We start from the raw sequence: 21,390 nt of genomic DNA, 5'->3' as shown, positions 1-21,390 counted from the left end.
TCAGTCCAGGATCTCTTTGATGCACCAGCAGCAGAGCAGGAAGTAGAGGCACTCTTTAAGAGACTGGATAGCTCCATACGCCACATTTCCTCCCAGGATGCCTTTGCCACGGCCCATCCCCATGGCTGCATCTCTCAGGTTTCGGCCCAGTGAGGAGGGCATGGCCTGGGGCAGTGGGCGCTCTGGGTGCATCTCTCTCCAACGCTCCACGGCCGACTGGAGTGCGCGAGCAATACTTGAAGGGAGGGACTGGAGGAGAGCGGGCAAGGTCCTTGTTTGCCGCTGCGCGTTGTGGGTCTCCACTTTTTCCTTCAACCGTAACCTCTCTTCTGAAGAAACCCTGAAGTGAACTGCGTTCTGGCTCTATGCTCTGACAGGGATACACGGACCCAGTGCCCCCTGTAAAATGGGTTTTATTCAGCTGTGGAAAATGCCAGCTAACTGTTCACCTGCCATTACACAATGGCCTCACAACATCTCTCATCTACCTATTGTTCATCTCTAATTCCTCTACTGTTCACTGAAAGGCCCTGAATGACTGTCAAAATATTGCTCTAGTGCACACACAAATACAGATAGTCTGTTCTCATGTTATTTATTCAGTAATAATATGATTAATGTCACAAACTATTGGTAACTTTACAATAAGGTCTTATTTGTTAACACGTAAATGCATTAACTAACATAAACTAACAATGAGCGTTATGTTTCAAAGCATTTATTAATCTTTGTTAAAATTACTTGTTCATGTTAATTGCATTAGAAAACCTCATTTTGAAACCTTTATTATTAAGAGTGTAGTAAATGTAGAAGTTACCATTGAATAAGATTAATAAATGTTGTAGAAGTATTGTTCATTGTTAGTTCAAGTTAACTCGCATAGTTAACTCATTTTAACAAATTAAACCTTAATGTAAAGTGTTACTGAATAATGTCATGGCCATTACAGCAATACGAATCTGAGATCTGACACATTTAGGGCCCGTGAACCCCTTGAGCAATAGATTTATGCACATTATTTGAAGCTGTCTGGTATATAAAAGGGATCTAGATTAGAGCCGCTCAAATAAATGTCCGTTTTATCATTTAAAAGGACTTTGTGCAAAACAAGGCAATAGGTAAAAATGAAATGCAGAAAGGTGAATGATATATATGTATTTATACATGTAATCTATCGTTTTATACAGGTGTAAACATTTATGTTTTCCCCAAAGAACAACAACATAAAACGAATTATTAAAATAATCAAAAACATGTATTTTGTTTAAAAAAAAAGAAGCAACAATTATATAGGCAAATAAGAAAAAGATAGCCTTTGGCTTCAAAAATAGCAAACAACCAACCACAACACAAAAGTCACCATTACCACAATAACAGGAAGGGTTTCCATGCAACAAAAGGCCGCTGTGAAATATGAAAATGAGCAAACTGTTGAGTGGTGAGTCAGAGTTGTAATAGCCAGATTATTCCAGACCATTCCAGCCCTATGTATGTACGCATCCACGCACACACAGACTCATAAACACACTTTGTTTAAACTCCATTACCAGAGTGACCAGATCTGTGGTGCCATCAGCACATAAAAACTGACGTCAAATGATTAAAAAAAACATTCAATGCATAAATTTGAATTATAACAGGGTAAAAATCACTTAAGCGTGATGGCTGGTCACATACAGCTGCAGCTGGAATCCATCTGGATTTTATAATGTGGAATGAATGTTGACCAATGACTCAAAATACACAACTTGCATCCACTAAAAAGGCTAAAAATAAAAGTTGCCCATTTCAGATTCATAAAGCATCCAGATAAAGGGCCTTTGTATATCTGACTAAGCAAATCCTTATCATTTACATAGACGTGAGTGATGAACACAATGTGATGGCGTTGTCTTCAGGAGAGCTAGTCAAATCTTACACCTTTGTTTTTTTACCCAGTACAATCCTGCGAGTTTGCAAATTCCCAAGGGATACATTTGACACAGATTCACACAGTAAATTACTGGTTTTAGACATAGCTATTAGCATAAGCAAAGCTTATTTACATGTTGTCTTACAGGGCATCTAATGTTGGTCTCCGAATAAGAGACAGAACAAGGTGTTTATTCACAAACGCAAGTTTAAGCAACATAACGTTATACTAACCGAATGTTCAGCACTAAACTAAGCACAGTAAAAACAGCATAGCAGAATTAACATGCGGAAGAAAATGAAGACTGCTTTCCCAAAATCTGTACTAAGCCTCACTTAACTTGTGTCATTTTTGCAGTTGATTATTTTTTCAGTTGTGTTTTTTCAGAAACGAAAGTGTCATGATTACCCATAGGACCACAAAAGGCGACTGTGTTTTATCGTTGTGTCTGTGTTCGGTGAAAAAGGCACAATCAATTTCAGAGCAAACAAAGATGAAAAAAGTGGTTTCCTGTCTGTGGCTTCAACAAAAAACTGCACTTGTGGCTGCAAAGACACGTTCAGATTTCGTTTGGAGTGCTGTTCCTCTTCCTGGATGGATTGTCCCCTTGCAATATGCATCATTCAAATGCAGAGTAATTATAGTGAACCTTAAAAAAAAGATGCATATTTGACGATACGCATCATATCCTCCCGCTTTCTCTTGTAACAAGGCTCTGAACACACTGAAGCAGCTGAAACTTCCGATACACGTGAAAATTGATAGTCAATGTGTATAGAGGAAAAGACAAAGAAAAATAGAACCTCCATTTCCCAGAATAAAACCAACCGGACGATAATGTCGTCAGCTGATCATTGCAACAAATTCCTGGTTAAAATGACATCATAATTAGGCTTTAAACTGTTTGATATCAAACCGCAGTCCCTCAGTCCTATTCCGGCTTACTCATCCATGTTGACAGATTGCACTTCATTTTTTTTTTCTCTCGTCCCTTTTCTCCCAGGCTGATATATATATGATGTTATGTGGAAAAGGAATGTTCCCTTTTTCCACACACTAGTTCATAATACCTCATAACGAGCAGCGTAAGTTCCTCACAGAGTCTACTTAATTGCATAAGGAAAAATCCACACAGCTTCTTTGCTGCTAAAGCTTTCACATATGTTCAGGGGTGTTCCCAAAAAAGCCAAAATTCCCAATTTTCCTAGGGCATCATGTTCGGATCTGTAAAGGGTTTTGTGAGGGTGAGAATAAGAGGCATTTTGAGTGCTATCCCTTGATGGGAACACTGGAAATTCTGGTAGGAATTGCAAAGGATGTGATTCATTTGATGTGGACGGTGACATCTGTGATTGGAGAATGAGCGCTGTATTCTCTTTAAAGTTTTGCATATTCATCAAACAGTCTTGAGACCACGGCAATGCGAGGATTTACAAATCGACCACAACAAAACGGCTCTCTGAAAATGAACGACCAATATGAAGCTTGAGTCTTTGGATTTCGCTCAATGCCATAGATGTGAATCTTTAGAGTGCTACAAAGGTTCTGTAGTTTTAGTACATTCACATCAACTCTTGACTCTAAAAATGCCTGGGCCTGTTGCCATGGTTACAGGTGCACCCCAGTCTTATTTCAAGACACGATATTGTGTTGGGGAAGTGATGTCATATCCATTACGCTTCAGCTTCTCTTTCAGACGGCTTATCGTTTGGCTTTTTGTAATCGCTTATTTCAAGTAGAATGATTGCATTGCTTCTTAATTTCATGGCCGGTGGTTGATGCGGTACAAAATTCTGTGTTTCTGTGAAGATATGATTAGCTTACACTCCCATTTTGGAAAAAAAGTCTCTCTAAAAGAGTCTGGCAAAAAAAAAAAAAAAAAGGGAGAGGGAAAGGGAGGAGTTTTTTTCCTCTAAAAAGGGTGGTGGAGAAAAATCAACCTTTTTACTCAAGCTCGGCGATCGACTGGCTGCTGCAGACACACCTCGCTTCCTGCTGAGATGATTGGCAGGCGGTTGTCCATGTGATAGCTAATCAAGTGACTGACACTCTCGAAGCGGTGGTCTTTAGTGCGCACCTACAAATTGTGAAAGGAAAGATACAGAAGTTAAATAGTCATTAATGTTATAGAATTATAGAACGTTTTAATAAGGACCACCATCTTACTCACCACTCCCTCTGGATCCACCAGAAGCAAGTGTTTGGGTTGGCTGCCCTGCTGTCCAGTGAGGACGTACTGGCCTGGTGTGGTGCCTGACTCCCGCACCAGGAAGTCTCCATCCTTGGTCAGGAGTCTTTCGGCCTGTCTGCGGCTTAGAGGTCCGTGGAACCAGGGCTCGTTCTGCAGCTGCTCTGCCAGAGGGGGCGCCACTGCTCCCGACACCCCTAAAGCAGCATCAAATGGCTCTAAAAGACCGAAATCTTTGGTGAATTTACTTTCAGTTTTTCTATCTAGCATCTACAACTGTACTACTAAAAAGGTCTTTTACACTTGAAATAGTAACCCTGGGTCATTCTAAACCCCGGGTCAACGGAATCCTGGGTTATCCTGCTTCTTAATTTACCCAGGGTTAACAATTAATTCTGTGTATTCATAAGCTGATGTTTCACATTGCACATTCCTAAACCCTGGGTCTTATTTGCATATTTGCGATGTCAGAGTCATTAATTGGATGAACGCAGCACGCAACCTGTTTACATAAAAGCTCTAGCATTATTGCCGACTGTACTATTGAGTTTATATTGAATGGACATTTCGGAAGTGTCTTCACTCAAAAGGGCTTTTCACACTGTTCTTAACCCCGGGTTATCGTCATTCTAAAACAGCTTTTAACCGAAGGTAAAGGAGAGTTTCACACTTTTAATTTAGAAGCAGGGTCAGCACCGTTTTTATTAACTCCGCATTGTGGTCCCAAACTTTTACAGTGTGAAATGATGCGGTGTTAAAATGTTACAAGAGATGCTTAGCAACCGATAACCAATCGCGTGCCTTATGTTCACACGCTTTGGACAGTCACGGAAACACGATGTATACATACATACATATACATATATATATATATATATATATATATATATATATATATATATATATATATATATATATATATATATTAGGGTGCATCAAAAAACACAATTCTTGAATTTTGATATGGCTGGGTGCTAAAAATGTTCCAATATATGTAGAAACAACACATGCAAAATATTTGTCCAGTACATGATGATTTAGGGGTGCCACCGCACATCTGGTTTCGTTGGATAAAGTGCTTAACAGTGCTCAATGGTCACAATGGAGATCTGAGGTAAACAATACTACAGCTCAAGAAAACTGAGATGATCTTTCTGTTTGAGGTGATCTTTCTGTGTTGGGTATGTATTATTACATAATAACTATCATATCAGTAATTGTGTCTTTGTATACTTATTTATTATAAGTCATTTAAGTCATATTTATAGGTATTTGGTGCTCATTACATCTAGCTAACGTTAGCTAGCAACAGTTTGTTAACCAGTTAGCTATCTATGTTAGCTAAGCTATTAAACTTAACATCAACAGCATTCTAGAGTGGGCACTGTCATATTCAGAGTATACAGTGGGGAGAACAAGTATTTGATACACTGCCGATTTTGCAGGTTTTCCCACTTACAAAGCATGTAGAGGTCTGTAATTTTTATCATAGGTACATTTTAACTGTGAGAGACGGAATCTAAAACAAAAATTCAGAACCTGTATAAAAGACACCCGTCCACACGCTCAATCAAACAGACTCCAACCTCTCCACAATGGCCAAGACCAGAGAGCTGTGTAAGGACATAAGGGATAAAATTGTAGACCTGCACAAGGCTGGATGGGCTACAGGACAATAGGCAAGCAGCTTGGTGAGAAGGCAACAACTGTTGGCGCAATTATTAGAAAATGGAAGAAGTTCAAGATGACGGTCAATCTCCCTCGGTCTGGGGCACCATGCAAGATCTCACCTTGTGGGGCATCAATGATCATGAGGAAGGTGAGGGATCAGCCCAGAACTACACGGCATGACCTGGTCAATGACCTGAAGAGAGCTGGGACCACAGTCTCAAAGAAAACCATTAGTAACACACTACGCCGTCATGGATTAAAATCCTGCAGCGCACGCAAGGTCCTCCTGCTCAAGCCAGCTCATGTCCAGGGCCGTCTGAAGTTTGCCAATGACCATCTGGATGATCCAGAAGAGGAATGGGAGAAGGTCATGTGGTCTGATGAAACAAAAATAGAGCTTTTTGCTCTAAACTTTTTGCTCTAAACTTTTGGAGTACAACTCCAAAAACACCATCCCAACCGTGAAGCATGGAGGTGGAAACATCATTTTTTGGGGATGCTTTTCTGCAAAGGGGACAGGACGACTGCACCGTATTGAGGGAGAATGGATGGGGCCATGTATCGCAAGATCTTGGCCAACAACCTCCTTCCCTCAGTAAGAGCATTGAAGATGGGTCGTGGCTGGGTCTTCCAGCATGACAACGACCCGAAACACACAGCCAGGGCAACTAATGAGTAGCTCCGTAAGAAGCATCTTAAGTTCCTGGAGTGGCCTAGCCAGCCTCCAGACCTGAACCCAATAGAAAATCTTCTGAGGGAGCTGAAAGTCCGTATTGCCCAGCGACAGCCCCGAAACCTGAATGATCTGGAGAAAGGTCTGTATGGAGGAGAGGGCCAGAATTCCTGCAGTGTGTGCAAACCTGGTCAAGAACTACAGGAAACGTATGATCTCTGTAATTGCAAACAAAGGTTTCTGTACCAAAGTTCTGCTTTTCTGATGTATCAAATACTTATGTCATGCAATAAAATGCAAATTAATTACTTAAAAATCATACAATGTGATTTTTTGGATTTCTGCTTTAGATTCTGTCACTCACAGTTTGTAGAGTCAACTTTAGAGATCAAAATTACAGACTTCTACATGCTTTGTAAGTGGGAAAACCTGAAAAATCTGCAGTGTATCAAATACTTGTTCTCCCCACTGTAGATGTCTCATGTGTATTGAGAGTAGCATTGTAGTTGTTACAGTAAATTAACAGGGTAAGGCCACATGAACATGTCCAATTGACCTCCATTCATTTTGTCTATAGGACAAATGAATGGACAATCTTGAAAGTTGAATTCTGAGAAATGCCCAAGTTGCCCAAAGGGTTCAAACAAACAACTTTTACTTTGATAACCCTATAGAACATGTTACTGTATAAAAGTTCACTGTACTCAACATTTCCAGGTCAACCTTTTGGCAATTAGACTAAAAATTGCACATTTTTTGAAATTTCGCCAAAGTTCATGTGTTAGGTGGCACCCCTAAATCTCAAGAATCCCTCAAAACTTTGCAAAAGTCATTTTTATGTTAATTGGAACAAAATGCAATGCCAGCCAAATTGATATTTTGAAATTAAAATTTCCCATTCAAATTTGATGCACCCTAATATATATACATATATATATATATATATATATATATATATATATATATATATATATATATATATATATATATATATATATATATATATATATATATATATATATATATATATATATATATATATATATATAAAAACCAGTCATGATAGGAAAAATGTCAAATGGCGATGTAAAACACGAGAGTAGGAGTGCAGAAGAGACAGTTTCATTCTTACCTTTATAGTTTGAAAAGTTCACTCAGAAAAAACTTGATATTAAAGTCTACAGCGTGTAATATGAGGACGCGCAATGCTTGAGCCTTTATGTAAACAGGTCATGTGCTACGTTTGTCCAGACAGTAACACTGACACTGCAAATAAGGACTTTAACCCAGGGTTTAGGAATGTGCAGTGTGAAACGGCAGTTTATGAATACCCAGGATTAACTTTTAACCTTGGGTATAGTATGAGCAGTGTGATACCTGAAATAAGCAAACAAAAATAACCCAGGATTCTGTTTAGCCGGGGTTTAAAATGATCCACGGTTAACTATTTCAAGTGTTTGACTGTTTACTGAGTTTACTGTTTATATGCAATGCGCTGTGTTTCTATGACTGTCAAAGCACACAAATATGAGTCTCAAATGGTTGTCGGTTGCTAAGCATCTAGCTGTAACATTCTACATCACGTTGTTTTTACACTGTACAAGTTTGGCACTGCAATGTGCGGTTAACAACTGATTTATTTTTGACAAATCAGACTGTACGAAATAATTGAAAACAATGATTCAAGCATTTGTTTGCGTCATCATTTCAAAATAAAAGAGCCTGAGTGGAAGTTGTGATGTATTAAAATGTTTTTATGTACTGCTGTTTATTGCTATGCTTATATTCTTATATTGATGCACACACAAAATAAATAAATAACACATTCTTCCTTGTGTTCAATTAATGAAATAAAATGAAATTGTGGAAAAATTCTTAATATATTTTGCTGTATTTTATTGTTATAGTGATGCATACAAAAAATTGATAAAAAAAAATATATTGTGTTCATTTACTGAAAAGTATGGAGAACATGTTTTGAATGTTTAAAAATTTGCTACGTTTTCTTAAGGCATTCCAGAGCAAATACATACATATCAAACATCATCAAAACGTCTTTTTGATACACTATCATCCAGCAAGTGTTACTCACTCATGTCAAACGCATCTCTGTGAGCATTTCCATTGGCTGCTGCTGCCGCCCCCGCTGGGAGGCGGGGTTTATCCACATTGACGTATGAGGGGTCATCAAACAAGCCTCCCTCCTTAACACCCACTGAAAAGGAGAGAGAAAGAGAGGCTAACAGTGAGGTTAAACTGAGTTAACCTTCAGGTGAGTGTGCTTAAGCGGTGCCATTCTGAGTCCTATTGTCAGCAAGGCCGGCGATCCAGAAGCCACCTCTCAAAGGAGCTGTGTAATAGGTTTGGGCAGCGTCCAACAGAGAGCAATGGACAGTGACAGAAAAAACGCTGACTCACTCTGCACAATGACAGTCTCAGCTGAGAGGAAATTGAAATGTAGGGAAGTGTGACAATATAAGACTGACAAATACTATGTGGCACTATGAAGAAACAGGGCAGGGATTATTAGTGTGAAGCGCGTGTGTGTGTGTGTGTGTGTGTCTGTGTGTAAACCTGACCTGGTAGAGGAGGTAGAGGCTGCTTGTGAATTTCGTTCTGGCTGGGCTGTCCATAGGGCTGTGGAGACATATCGCATTAGAGTGTTGACACACATTTATTCACTAGTCGTGTTTCGGTAATGAATGAGTCTGTGTTTTTGAATAAATATTTAAGTTAATGAAAATCCCTTTTTATACACTAAATCATGTTTATACACTTAATTATAGTTCTTGTTCACTGAAGTCTCTCTCTTTTGAAGACGATGAGCTCTAGTTTGAAATGTGTGACGGCTTTGGTGGCTTTTCAGCCTGTGAAGACTTACTGTACCATCATCTAATAACATTCATTATATTATATTAAATTAATTAAAATTAAATATTAATAATTAATAATTGTATTTTTGTATACGTCATTTGTAATGAAAATGCTTACATGCTGTCATCATTGATTTTTAAATTCACAAAATTTAGATTTGTTTCGAAGAACTTTCTATTCAATGACTCAATGATTCACTCATATAACACATAAAAGACACTCATTTGTTGCAATTTAATGGTCACTGAACAACGCTTTATTTGTGCACAGGTTCAAAAGACCCGAGATCAAATCAAACTAACTGACTAACACATGCTCGTAGAAATGTGTCTCACCAGCGTGGCTCCTGTACTGTGTCCAGGACGGTTTCTCATATCAACCAGGCCTCCAGGGGGAGGCTGTTTACCCGGGAAGTTATTGTAATACGGAACCTCTGGGGGTGGAGCCAAGTCCTCTTCCTCCTCCTCCCAGGCTGACCCATCGAAAGGAGCCATCCTAAGAGAGAGTTACAGTAGTATTATATTATTATATTTACATTGGCATGCTGTTTGAGTGATGTTAAATGATGTATTGCTTTGTTATGAAACCAGCAGCGAACAACAAAAAACACTTTTTTGACATTTCTAGTCAAAATTTCTACAAATCCTTAAAACAACACACATCATTTATTGAGCAGTGTTATTTTAGTATTATATATACCATTACAGTATTCATAATATTTTGAAAGCTTTTTCAATTTTTAGTTCGTTTAAATTTTAGTTTAGGTTTTAGTCATTTTGTTACGTGCTTTTGTCATTTTTGTTTTTTTAATATTTCTATTAAGCATTCATTTAATTGTTTCAGTTTTAGTTTTTAAGTTGAATTTTAGTTCCTCAACTTAAACTTATTTCAGATAGTTGTTAATGCAACATATCATTTTCATTTAAGCTTAAATATTGCACCTAATACTTATAGGCCTGGTTTCACAGACATGGCTTAGATTAAGCCAGGCTTAGGTCATAGTTAAATTAGGACATTTAAGTAGCTTTTATAAACTTGCCTTGAATATAAAGTACATTTGGTATATCTGGCAGATTTTTAGTAGTTTTAACTGGACATAAACTCATTTGTTAGGATGTTTCACAGTGTATGATGTGGGTAAGCAGTGCAAATAGACACAATGGCATAGAGTTTCAGCATACATAGTCAACATGTCTATACCAACATATTTTTCAGGCTCTTAAATGTATTTAAGACTCTTGTTTACATACAGAATTACACACAAAAACATGTAAATACACTGACATAAATATAAATGTTTGCACTATGTGTTTGATCAGGCGCACACACACACTTACCGATCATGAGGGGTAACCAGTTTGGGGGGGTTCTTCAGGTACTGTTTAAAGCGCAGTTCAAAAGCCTGACCTATGGTGCTGATGACCTCCTGAGCCAAGCCCTCTGAGCATTCCAGGATATGACATGCTACAAGGCAGGAAGTGATCATCAAACATCAGATATTGTAAATCAAGACATCATTTAGTCATTCCTTAAAGGTAGAGTTCACCCAAAATTAAACATCATGTCATTCCAAATCTTTTGGGTAAACGATTTCTTTAAGTAAAGCCCTAATAAATACTGCCACATAAAACGTATTAATTCAGTATTTAACATCACTTCAAATAAATTGTACATGAAAGCAGTAATTTACATTTCACTGAAGGATATGACAGAATTCAATGTGAAAGTGTTTTTACCTCTTTGATTGACAGGGTCTTTGGCGACGTAGGCAACATACTCTGCTGTGTCCTGGGGAGAAATGAAAAAAAAAGGGATGGAGAAGAAGAAAAGAATGAACAGGAGGACATTAAGAGAAATTAGAGAATAGACACACAGAACAAAGGGATAAGCAGAAGAAAGTAACCCTTAGTTGAGGCAGTCTATTCACTAAAGGGCAGGAAGAAGAAGAGGAAAAAGAACAGACAGCAAGACAGATGAATAAGACAAATGAGCGAGGGATGACAGAATGAGACTGAAGCTGATAGATCCTTGAACGAGATGAAAATGAGGAAATTAAATGTAGGGATGTATCAGATAACCGACTAAATGATTAGATGTAAATAATTTAAATTAACCATTAAATAATAATTATAATAAAACTACTACTACTATTTAAAATACTAATTAATTTTATTTAATATTAATTTAAATTAAACATTTTATTTAAATCGATAATTAACTTAATTTAAAAAATAATTTTAAATATTTCGATTTTCATTTTATTATTTCGAATTAAATTATAAATTTTCATATAACATTTAATTTCACACACACACATACATACATATATATATATATATATATATATATATATATATATATATATATATATATATATATATATATATATATATATATATTCAAATAACTAAATGTATTCTAAAAAACATATAATACTTTATTATTTCATAAATAAACCAATTGAAAATAATTATAATTACTTATTACTTGTAAAACACACATCCTTCATGCTGTCCTACAATATACATTCAAGGTCTCCGCAGTGAATGCAAGTGTTATTTAAAGAGAAATGCTCGAACAATGACTGCATTGAGACATTTTATTTTTAAAAGCGTGTGTGTGTTGTGGACTCTGGCTTTTCATGGCCATCAGCTCGGCTAATTACTAAACGGATTTGTGCTGCAGTTGATTAAATCAACAGCTGATGAGTTTAATCAATGAAATTAACAACGACGGTCATCGACTACTGATGAACATCCCTAGTAAAGACAGAAAGACAAGTGGAAAGATATCGAGAGACGGGGTCTGACTCACTGGATCTCCTCCTGATGCAAAAGAGATGGACTGCATGTGATGGTTGGCGATAATCTGTAGGGAGAGAGGGACGGAGAAGAGGACAATGTGACAAAAAAAAAGACAAAAAAAGTGTGAAAATGAGATGAAGAATGAGCAAACATTGCCAGCAAAGGATGGACAGAGACAAGGGGAGAAACGATTTGGTGAGACTGCGGTCCAACATAGAGGAGCAGAGCAGTTGTGTGCAGTAATTCTGCATGGTTTAGATTCATTAAGATAAACACATATCAGCAGGGCAATTACTCCAGGCCCTATTCTGGGCTCCAGTCAGCTGCCTGCTGAGCAGCCCGAACGCTGATAAACCTCACTGCGCTAATGCCAAACACACTGGTGTATAACTGAAGCATTATTAGCGAGGAAAAGAAAGTCCTGTGGTGCAGCAGTAAACAAGCCAGAGGATATCTGCTCCTGCCGAATACGCCAACTTTACATAATCTATTGGGCCTCCGGGTACCACACTTATAAACTTTAAATTATTAGTTAAACGTCGACAAATTATGATGATTAGCCCCTTGGAAGCCCTAATGCAGAATACTTCTAACTATTTATTATTTTATTCATATTTTGAATTTGATATTTATAGTTTTTCATTTTCCATTTTAATTTTAGCAGTTTTGAATATTACTATTTACTAGGTTTAATTCATTTTTTATTTCAGTTTTAGTTCTTATTTATTTCCAGTTAGTAATTTTAGTGCTTTAAACTTATTTCAGTCAGTTGCCAAGGCAACATTTTAAAAATCTCATTTAGTCTACATGTTTCATCTAATACTTACATTTAATTTCAATCAACAAAAATGTTTTAACACTTAGTGTTACTTATTGAAAATAACCGAAGGTCAGGCAAGAATAAGTCTGCACGATAAATTTCTAAAAGATTGCGATCTTGATTCAAACACCCACGTGATCTTATCCCTAAACGTCAACGATTCGCCTGTGTCTATTAATCCTTTTATGATCACAGCGAACATTCAGTCCTGTGTTGGCCCTGTTGCTGACCCAGAGAGAGCAGATGTCATGTATAGGTATCAAACAGTTTCAACCACACATTATCATAATTTCTGTAAAAGTTTATAGTTAGGATATAGAGATCAAAATAGACTTATCACCTTTGGAAGCAATTTGATGCCTCAAATAATTATTGCATCAAATACATTGTTATGCCAGTATGTGCCAAAAAGAGACGTCATTGAATCTATCGAGATTCGTTCAAAAATGCTGATTCATCCAGTAATGAAACAAGTGAAGTCTTTATCAAATTTTAGAACCGCTTGTAAATTATGTTTCTTTTTTAGTTGACTACTCAGAATCATGGGAGAATTGCCATCTCTAAACTAGTGTTTACACTTTTCAAGGAAATCAACCTACCTGAACGGCTTGCTTATAGCTATCTCTGCACATACTAGCACAACCAGGATATGAGAAAGTATTTTAACATCGCAAACTTCACTTTTAAGACATACAGAGAAACATTTATTTTTGAAAGAGATAGCATAATTCAATCCAACCCGTCCAGCTGTGAAGAGCGTCTGCATGACGCAGGCCGCTTTTATCATTAGAGGAGGGTAACAATGAATTTCATACAGGAAAGAAGGCACCATATTAATGTCTGTGTGCTTGTGTGACGTCTAACCTGTTTGCAGTCGGCTGCCAGTAGGTTCAGACTGCTGGTCGACACGGTGAGGTTGATTGTCATTCCAGCAAACTGGAGATTACTCTTCCCTAAGATGGAGGAGAGACAACGAGAGGAGGGCTGGAGAGAGACAGAAACAGACTCCATTATTTACACCACACACCAGGTTAAAAAAGTTCAGCTAAAAATTTCATGGCAAAGATGATGAAAACTAAATATTTGATGAAAAGAGATTTTAATGGGAAACAAAGAACATTTTAAATAGTTTGGTCTGTCTAAGGCCTGTTTTACCTCACACAGTTCTTTTAAAGAAATTTTACTTTTTTACTTTTATTCAGCAATGGTGCATTAAATTGATCAAAAGTGACAAAGACATTTATAATGTTTCTATTTCAAATAAATACTTTTCCTTTGAACTTTCTATTTATGAAATAATCCTGAAAAACTAAATATCATTGTTTCCACTGAAATATTAAGCAGCAAAAAAAAGGAAATGGTTTCTTGAGAACCAAATTAGCATATTAGAATAATTTCGGAGGGATCATGTGACACTGAAGACTGGAGAAATGAATGATAATAATGGTAGTTTTACAAATCACAAGAATAAATTGCATTTTAAAACATTAAAATATTTTAAGAGTAATAATATTTCACAATATTACGTTTTTTACTGTATTTTGATGCCTTATATAAATAAATGCAGATAGAAAACGCAATCTTTTGTAATATAGGCTTTACAAATTAAAGAAATGTGAAATACGAGAATTAACTAGTTCAGCATGCAGTAAAAAACACTTACAATTCAGTAAATCTGCCTGAATCCAGAAGATTTAAGACGTTTAAAACTACACTTTGGGGTTTAGTTTCAGTTTTGTGTAAATTAACTACCATTTGGATATGAATACGACCCTCTCCCTCATGTAAATTAAATTTCATGATGATAATGTCTGGTTTAGACTTTGAGTGGCATACAACTGATAACCATTTGAAACGAACAGCTGTTATTAAAGTGAAAAAAAAAAGTGATAACCCATAAATCACTTTATTTTCTGTACAGAGCTGCAGTAGAACACAACACAAGCCGTCTGCTACAGTTACGCAGCTGCTTCGCTTTCACACTATTTACGTATGTTGTGTGAAACAGGCCTGTCTTGATCATTACCCTTGATCACAACCCTTTAACACATAACACTTGATCACAACCCTGTAGGCAAATTGTGGTGTAGCACACAACACCACAGTCTGACCAGCCTAGAGACAACACTTGAGCAAACGTGTGTGTGTGTGTGTGTGTGTGTGTGTGTGTGTGTGTGTGTGTGTGTGTGTGTGTGTGTGTGTGTGTGTGTGTGTGTGTGTGTTGAACATAAAACAGTAGCATTTTTACTGGAAACTGGTTAGAACGTAGAACACTATGAGGTTTGTGAGCTGTGACTGTAACTAACAAAAGTGTGAATATATTGCAAGGCTGAAAGTCTGTGTCTGAGGAAGTAAGATAAGATAAAGTGTTGAATACCTTTCTCCTTCGCTGAGCTCCTTTGGCACCTGGTACTGCCTCACACACCACTGATATTGCCTCCCTGCAATACAAAACATACAGTTATAAACATACACACACACACACACACACACACACACACACACACACACACACACACACTGGCTACATATAGTGAGGATAACATAATCAGATTGTTAGATGAGAGTTTCCATCACACTCCTTTTCATGCATTCCCAAATTTCATATGGCTGAGGGACAATTACATTAGACAAATGGTCCAGTCATTCCACTTCCTGTCATCTCACACATGCAAGCTGGCAGACATGCAAACAAATACACCAATGTTCTTGTTCACTTATTACTAATAATTACTTATTATTAACATTGCTATTGTTAACAAAAACTATAACGTATATGAAAACTATTAGTAGTAAATAAATGAATAGTAAAAACTTAAAAAAAAAAAAATTTAACAAGCAAAATATACGAAAACGAAACTGAAGTTATGAATATTCACTAAAATATGACTAAAAACACAAAATGACAGAATTATTTATAAACAGTCTGATTTAATTACTGCCTGAAGCCTGACCTTAGATCAATGTATCTGTCAAAACAACACCCAAATAAAAAAGTAGCAGCTGTTTAATTGACATTAAAAATAAATAAATGCAACAACCAAACTGTGAGTTTTTTTTTTTTTTTTATGTAGCAGAATAAAAGCAGAATAGGTCACAAGCCTGTCATCTTTAAAACTTGATGATACTTTGACGTTTTGTTCTACAATATAAACGTATACAAATACTCTTCAACGTCTTATTTAAGTTACTTAACGTCCGTTTTAAAAAAGAAACATTAATGCTTCAAATTTTACGTTTTAGGTATGGGTGTGTGTAATTCACTTTGTAGAACAAAACGTTCAAGTATTGACAAGTTATATTTAACAGTTTTTATTTTACTCATAAATTGAAAAACCCCATTATAAAACCCCCATTGGAAAATCCTGAGAGAACCAGTGGCGAATTAGTCTTCTTGGTTTTGATGTCATCCCTGCACCACTCTATGCTGCAGGGCTGCACAAATTGGGGGAAATAAATCTAAATACAACTGTAATATTTCATTGTAAAAATATAACAATAATGATACAACTGTAAAATGACAATTCTAATATTTATGGATGTTTTAATTTCTTTTTTCCCCCAACTATTAAGCCATCAAGCTTTCCTTCTGATGACAACAGCCGGTTTATAAGCGCTTCTTATTAGAAAGTTAGGGAAGACGGTAATGCATTGATAATCCAAATGCATTTTATAATTGTGAACACAGTGCTGTGCTTTACTCTGAAATACGGACGACACATATTTATTTAATTAAATTGCAGCCTTGTGATGACTAAAGTGCAGCATTTAAAATGAATGCTATTAGTTTTTACAGTAAAAAAAAAAATGCCTTTAGAAAAATTTGTATAGATTAATTATAGGGATGCACGATATATATCAGCCACCATATCATTATCGGGCCGATATAAGTTAATTATTAATATTATTGGCCCAATAAGGAAATTTGGCCGATATATTAAAGCTGATAAATAATGGATTATTTCCTTCAGCTGAGACACTTCAGATGTGCACTGTTCGCCATGGTTTTGAATTGCTTGAAATATGATTCAAAAAGGAAAAAGGAAAATACAGTGAAGTGCAAAATGTGCAGCGCAAGTCTGTCATATAGGCTACATAACCACAAATAAAACTACATCTAAGTGAAAATTATAATTAAAATATAAAATACATAAATAAAAATGTGTTACTTCTTCCAAAATACAATAACTCAATACACACCCTATTAATGTTTTTTTCTTGAATGCGTTTCGTCCTCCAGCGAGAATCGAGGATTATGCATGAAAAGTTTATCGAGCATCAATACTGAGAAGCAAATGTGTGTAACATCCATTAACAAACACACACGCCAACACTGAGAAAAGGGAGGAAACCATGAGGGTTCCAGAGGATTCTATTAAAAGACTTTGTGGTTACACAGCAGGGCTGCTGCTATTATAATGCCTCCCTTCTTCCCTGATCTCTTTCTCCCAAACAAAAGCACACAATTTAATTGTAGAATGTGTTGCATGTTGCAAAGTGGACTAGCAAATAATGTGGTTTAATACGGCAAATGTTTTGCAGCCTCATAGTCCTACAGATAACAACTATTAAAAACACTTTCATGACACTCCATATGTGTACCCATACATACAGATTATTCAAAGAAATGTGAGAACGGAAGAAACCGAATTGTTTTGAGAATAAGAAAATGGCTGTGTATGTCATTATTTAGTTTTCATCTCCTGTGTTCTCTTTCTGTCACACTCTTTGAAAGAGGGACATTAATTTTTCATCAGAGGAGGGGCTTTTATCCGGACCAGTGCGAGAGAGTGTATGTTCGTGCACATGTGCATTAGGATATGAGGAGAATGTACCACTAAATCACTCCTGTGGGACGCCGTGGATATACATACACTGGATATTTGAGAGAATATGAGAGGAAGTGCAAGGCGAGAGTTAATGCGTGTGTGTGTGTGTGTGTGTGTATGTGTGTGTGTGTGTGTGTGTGTGCGTGCGTGCGTGTGTGTTACCTGGTAACCTGAGTTCTGGTGTTGAAGTCCAGTGCTCTCATTGACTGCAGCACCTCCACACAGCCCATATACTGCAGCAAAGACAAAGAAGACAAAACCTTCACTAAATGCACTTACTGTGCAATACCTCCAACCACAATTCAAAGCACAGAATGCAGTTGAGTGTTGCCCAGTTGCCTTGTGTCTAGATTATTGACTTGGCAACACATCTGTAGTGCATGTGGTTAAGTGTGTGTGTGTGTGTGTGTGTGTGTGTGTGTGTGTGTGTGTGTGTGTGCGCAGTTTATGAGAACTGATGCTCTAATTATGAAGCACTAATCAAATAAAGAAGTTCTCAATGTAGTTCCTGCCCATAGACTTGGATTCATCTGAAAATGCCACACATTAAAGAAAACAATACATTAAGCATATTAAACAGGCTGTTTCACTGAAAGAATTGAAAAGCAAAAGAACTACAAGCTGTTAACCAACCTTTGTCAAAATTAGGGCTGCATTATTAAAAAAAAAACATTGCTGTTTAGATTAATGTTTTGCCCAAGCTCTTCAAAGATTTTTACATTTCTGTATGATCATTAAAAGAACCAAGTTAGGCTTCTTTCTTTGACCAAAAAGTTAACAATAAGTTAAATGAATAAATTTTTTTTTTTTTTTTTTTTTATTCATTTGTATGATTTTGTATTAATTGATCTCAGTCCACTTTACATTCATATTTGTTTTAATAAATTAATATTGTTGTTATTATTATTAGGAAAAGGAGGAATTGATTTTAACAGTACAATAGTAATAGTATAACAATATGAGAAAATTAGAGCATAAATTAGAGATAAAAAGAAAATATAACCACTGTTTGCCTATGCAAATCTCACCGCCATGATACTAGGATGTTCTGGGCTATGTCCGCAATCGCCCTCTAACACTGACTTTGGTAGCCTGCTTCCATGATTACTTACATATTACTTACTTATGACTTACGTGCTGTGTGCAGTCTTTTTACTGTTCTTTTGTGTGGTTCTGTTCGGGGATATGACCAGCTCACACTTAAATATTAACTTTAATAAAAATTATGCACTTGCAGTGTGAATGTAGCCTCGTCACCTTTCTAAAATAATTGCCTAAGTCATATTTTGACAAAAATGATTTTTTTGCATAAGTCATCTTCTCATGATGCTGGCCACCTCTGGTAAAATCACTCACATCCTCAGTTGAACAGATCATGCATTTCTACCCCTGTAGTATAATGGCCTATGTCAAGAGTGTGACTTAAGCGGTTTTATTTTGCCTAAGTCAAAAGACAATGAGACTTAGGCAATTATACAACTTTTCAAGATGGCAGTTGCATCAAGAAGAGCGAAAATCTACTCTGCCTCTGAAGTTAGTTTCAGTTTTTTGTGTTTTCTGAGAAACCTGAAAAAATGATTTAGGCAATTATTTTACGAAGGTGACGCTATGATATCCTGTACCCCAGATGTGACTCAGGTCTCTTGTTCAGCGCAAGTCTATGAGATTTCTTTGTCCGTTTCATAATCAACCACCTGCGACACTACACCTCTCCTCAAGTTGCTTTTGAGGTAAACATTGTGTCCGTAGCACAAACAGTTTGCTATGAATTATACGGCAAAGATTAATACTTAAGTTTAGGAGTTTGTTCTAGTATAGTATTCACCCCTAATTAAATCAATAGAAAAAGGGAAAAAAGGGAAACCCAACCCAAGACCCATACATGCATCTTACCCTGACAGAGTAAGAGACCCCACTGGTGCTGACCACATTGTCCGAGTGCAGCCAACCTCGGGTGGGCTTGTTGACAAAGGAGCCGTGCCGTGTCCACTCGTCTCCGCCGAGCTGGCCCCCTTCCACACGGGCCCTCCGCGAGGCCCCGCCCAGCCGGTTCATATCCTGTGGGGGACGAGGAGGAGGAGATGGGGCTGTTAGAGAAAGGAGAGGAAGAGGAGGAGGAAGAGAAGAGCTGGCGGCGGAGGTCCTAGTGTCTTCCGGAGACTCTCCCAAACCTCCCTGACCACCTGGCGTGCTCGCCGGCCTGCTGGAGGCCTTCAGGCCTGGGAGCAGAGTGGAAGACACGCCCAGCCGCAGGGCTCCCATCTTGGGGAAGAAGGAGCAGAGGGTGGTGGGGCTGTTTTCAGCCTGCCGTGGAGATGAAGGAGGGAGGATGGGGGTGAGGGAGGACGAGGAGAGAGAAGGAGGGATGCCAGGAGGGGTGAGAGGAGTGAGAGGAGCAGAAGAAGGGAGGGAGGGATTGGATGCCGTCTCGTCTGTTGAGCTGAAGGAGTCGCTCCTGAAGGGCGTGTATTTGGTTTTGGGGACGAGCTCCATGATGTCTCAGCCGTCTCAGTGTCCACTAAACGTCTTTAAATGTCTTCCTACGTTGCTCTATCGCAATCAATAACTTGTCTTCCCTTGATTTTATAGTCCTCTTTTTCTCTGCATCCACGGATTCCTTCATCATCGCACCAGAGAGATGACAGTGTGCTGACTGTTTAGTCCGGAAAGTATCAAAAACAGGATGTGAAAAGACGATTGATGCATAAAGAAAAGTTAGAAGGTTTTGCATCAGATCTCAAGTCTGCATAGAGCTTCTTAGGACACTATGAATCACTAAATCTAGTATGATTGTCATGAAGTAATTGGTATATTTATAAAAGTGTCGTAGACACAATCCATCTCAAAAGATGTTGTGTTTTATATGCATGCAATTGTGTTTATGTGTGTGTTCATTGTCTTTGCATGTGCTGGGCTCCACTTTACACGCTCTTGTCTGACAGAGTCCCATAAAAAGCCTATTAGCTGCAGCTGAGACTTTGAGAGAGGAGGCTTCCGTCAGACAGACCGATCGATAGAGTGAGAGGAAGAGAGCGGGAAGAGATGGATGGAAAATGCTAAAGTACTGATCCAGCGAATGTGGATCATTTAATGATGATTCAAACTGCTTCGATCACTGACGATTAGACCGGCACCGATCAACATAATCCTCTTTGTTTGGTTTAAAGACTTAATTTAGTCCAGGTGTTAAAAAGATGTAGGCTACACCAGGGATCTTCTACAGCAGGTCCGTGACCCCTAGGATGTCCGCTAACTACAGTGTGATTTGAAACAATCCTATTTTAGTGAAAAAAATTCAAATATGCATACAATATTAAGCTAAAGTGCAGTTAAATGTTAAATTTTTCTTTCAACATTAAAATGTATTAAGTAAATCTATAAAGTACTATACAAGTTGATTTACTCTGTACCGTAATAATGATTTTTATGGGTTTCAATAATCAAGGTATATTAATATGAAACTATACACGTTATTATAGGCCAGGCTTAAATTAAACACTTAATTCCATACAATTATAGAGGGCCTAAAAAGTTTGAAGACCCCTGATGTGTGCTATACAGCACCTAGATTACATGAAGGTTTACTTATACCGCAAGTCTAAAACTGCCACCTCACTTT

General features: G+C 37.4%; 2 protein-coding genes across 5 annotated transcripts in view; both read right to left on the bottom strand.

Moving 5' to 3' along the window:
- Positions 1-192, bottom strand: lenep (lens epithelial protein; the record flags this gene model as incomplete). Its single annotated transcript, XM_081389832.1, has 1 exon — positions 1-192. The coding sequence occupies one exon, from the start codon at positions 190-192 to the stop codon at positions 1-3; it is 192 nt and encodes a 63-aa protein (XP_081245958.1).
- A 947-nt stretch (positions 193-1,139) lies between these two features.
- shc1 (SHC (Src homology 2 domain containing) transforming protein 1) overlaps positions 1,140-21,390 on the bottom strand; it is a 40,729-nt gene continuing 20,478 nt past the window's right edge. For 2 of the 4 annotated variants that reach the window (XM_081389829.1, XM_081389830.1), the window contains 12 exons: positions 19,665-19,829; positions 17,934-18,004; positions 15,320-15,383; positions 13,807-13,926; positions 12,133-12,186; positions 11,055-11,106; positions 10,656-10,782; positions 9,654-9,813; positions 9,024-9,081; positions 8,537-8,659; positions 4,083-4,318; positions 1,140-3,989 (listed from right to left, as the gene is read on the bottom strand). In XM_081389829.1, coding sequence (XP_081245955.1) covers positions 3,861-3,989; positions 4,083-4,318; positions 8,537-8,659; positions 9,024-9,081; positions 9,654-9,813; positions 10,656-10,782; positions 11,055-11,106; positions 12,133-12,186; positions 13,807-13,926; positions 15,320-15,383; positions 17,934-18,004; positions 19,665-19,829 — 1,359 coding nt within the window. In that variant the 3' untranslated portion in view covers positions 1,140-3,860. Of the gene's footprint in view, positions 3,990-4,082; positions 4,319-8,536; positions 8,660-9,023; positions 9,082-9,653; positions 9,814-10,655; positions 10,783-11,054; positions 11,107-12,132; positions 12,187-13,806; positions 13,927-15,319; positions 15,384-17,933; positions 18,005-19,664; positions 20,425-21,390 lie in introns of all 4 variants that reach the window. The other 2 variants (XM_081389828.1, XM_081389831.1) reach the window with 2 other exon arrangements.

This window comes from Scardinius erythrophthalmus (genome assembly GCF_964197995.2).
Source record: "Scardinius erythrophthalmus genome assembly, chromosome: 16".
In the NCBI taxonomy this organism is placed as follows: Eukaryota; Metazoa; Chordata; class Actinopteri; order Cypriniformes; family Leuciscidae; genus Scardinius; species Scardinius erythrophthalmus.
The sequence above is the reverse complement of the archived record's forward strand: the minus strand, read 5'-3'. Positions and strand labels throughout refer to the sequence as shown.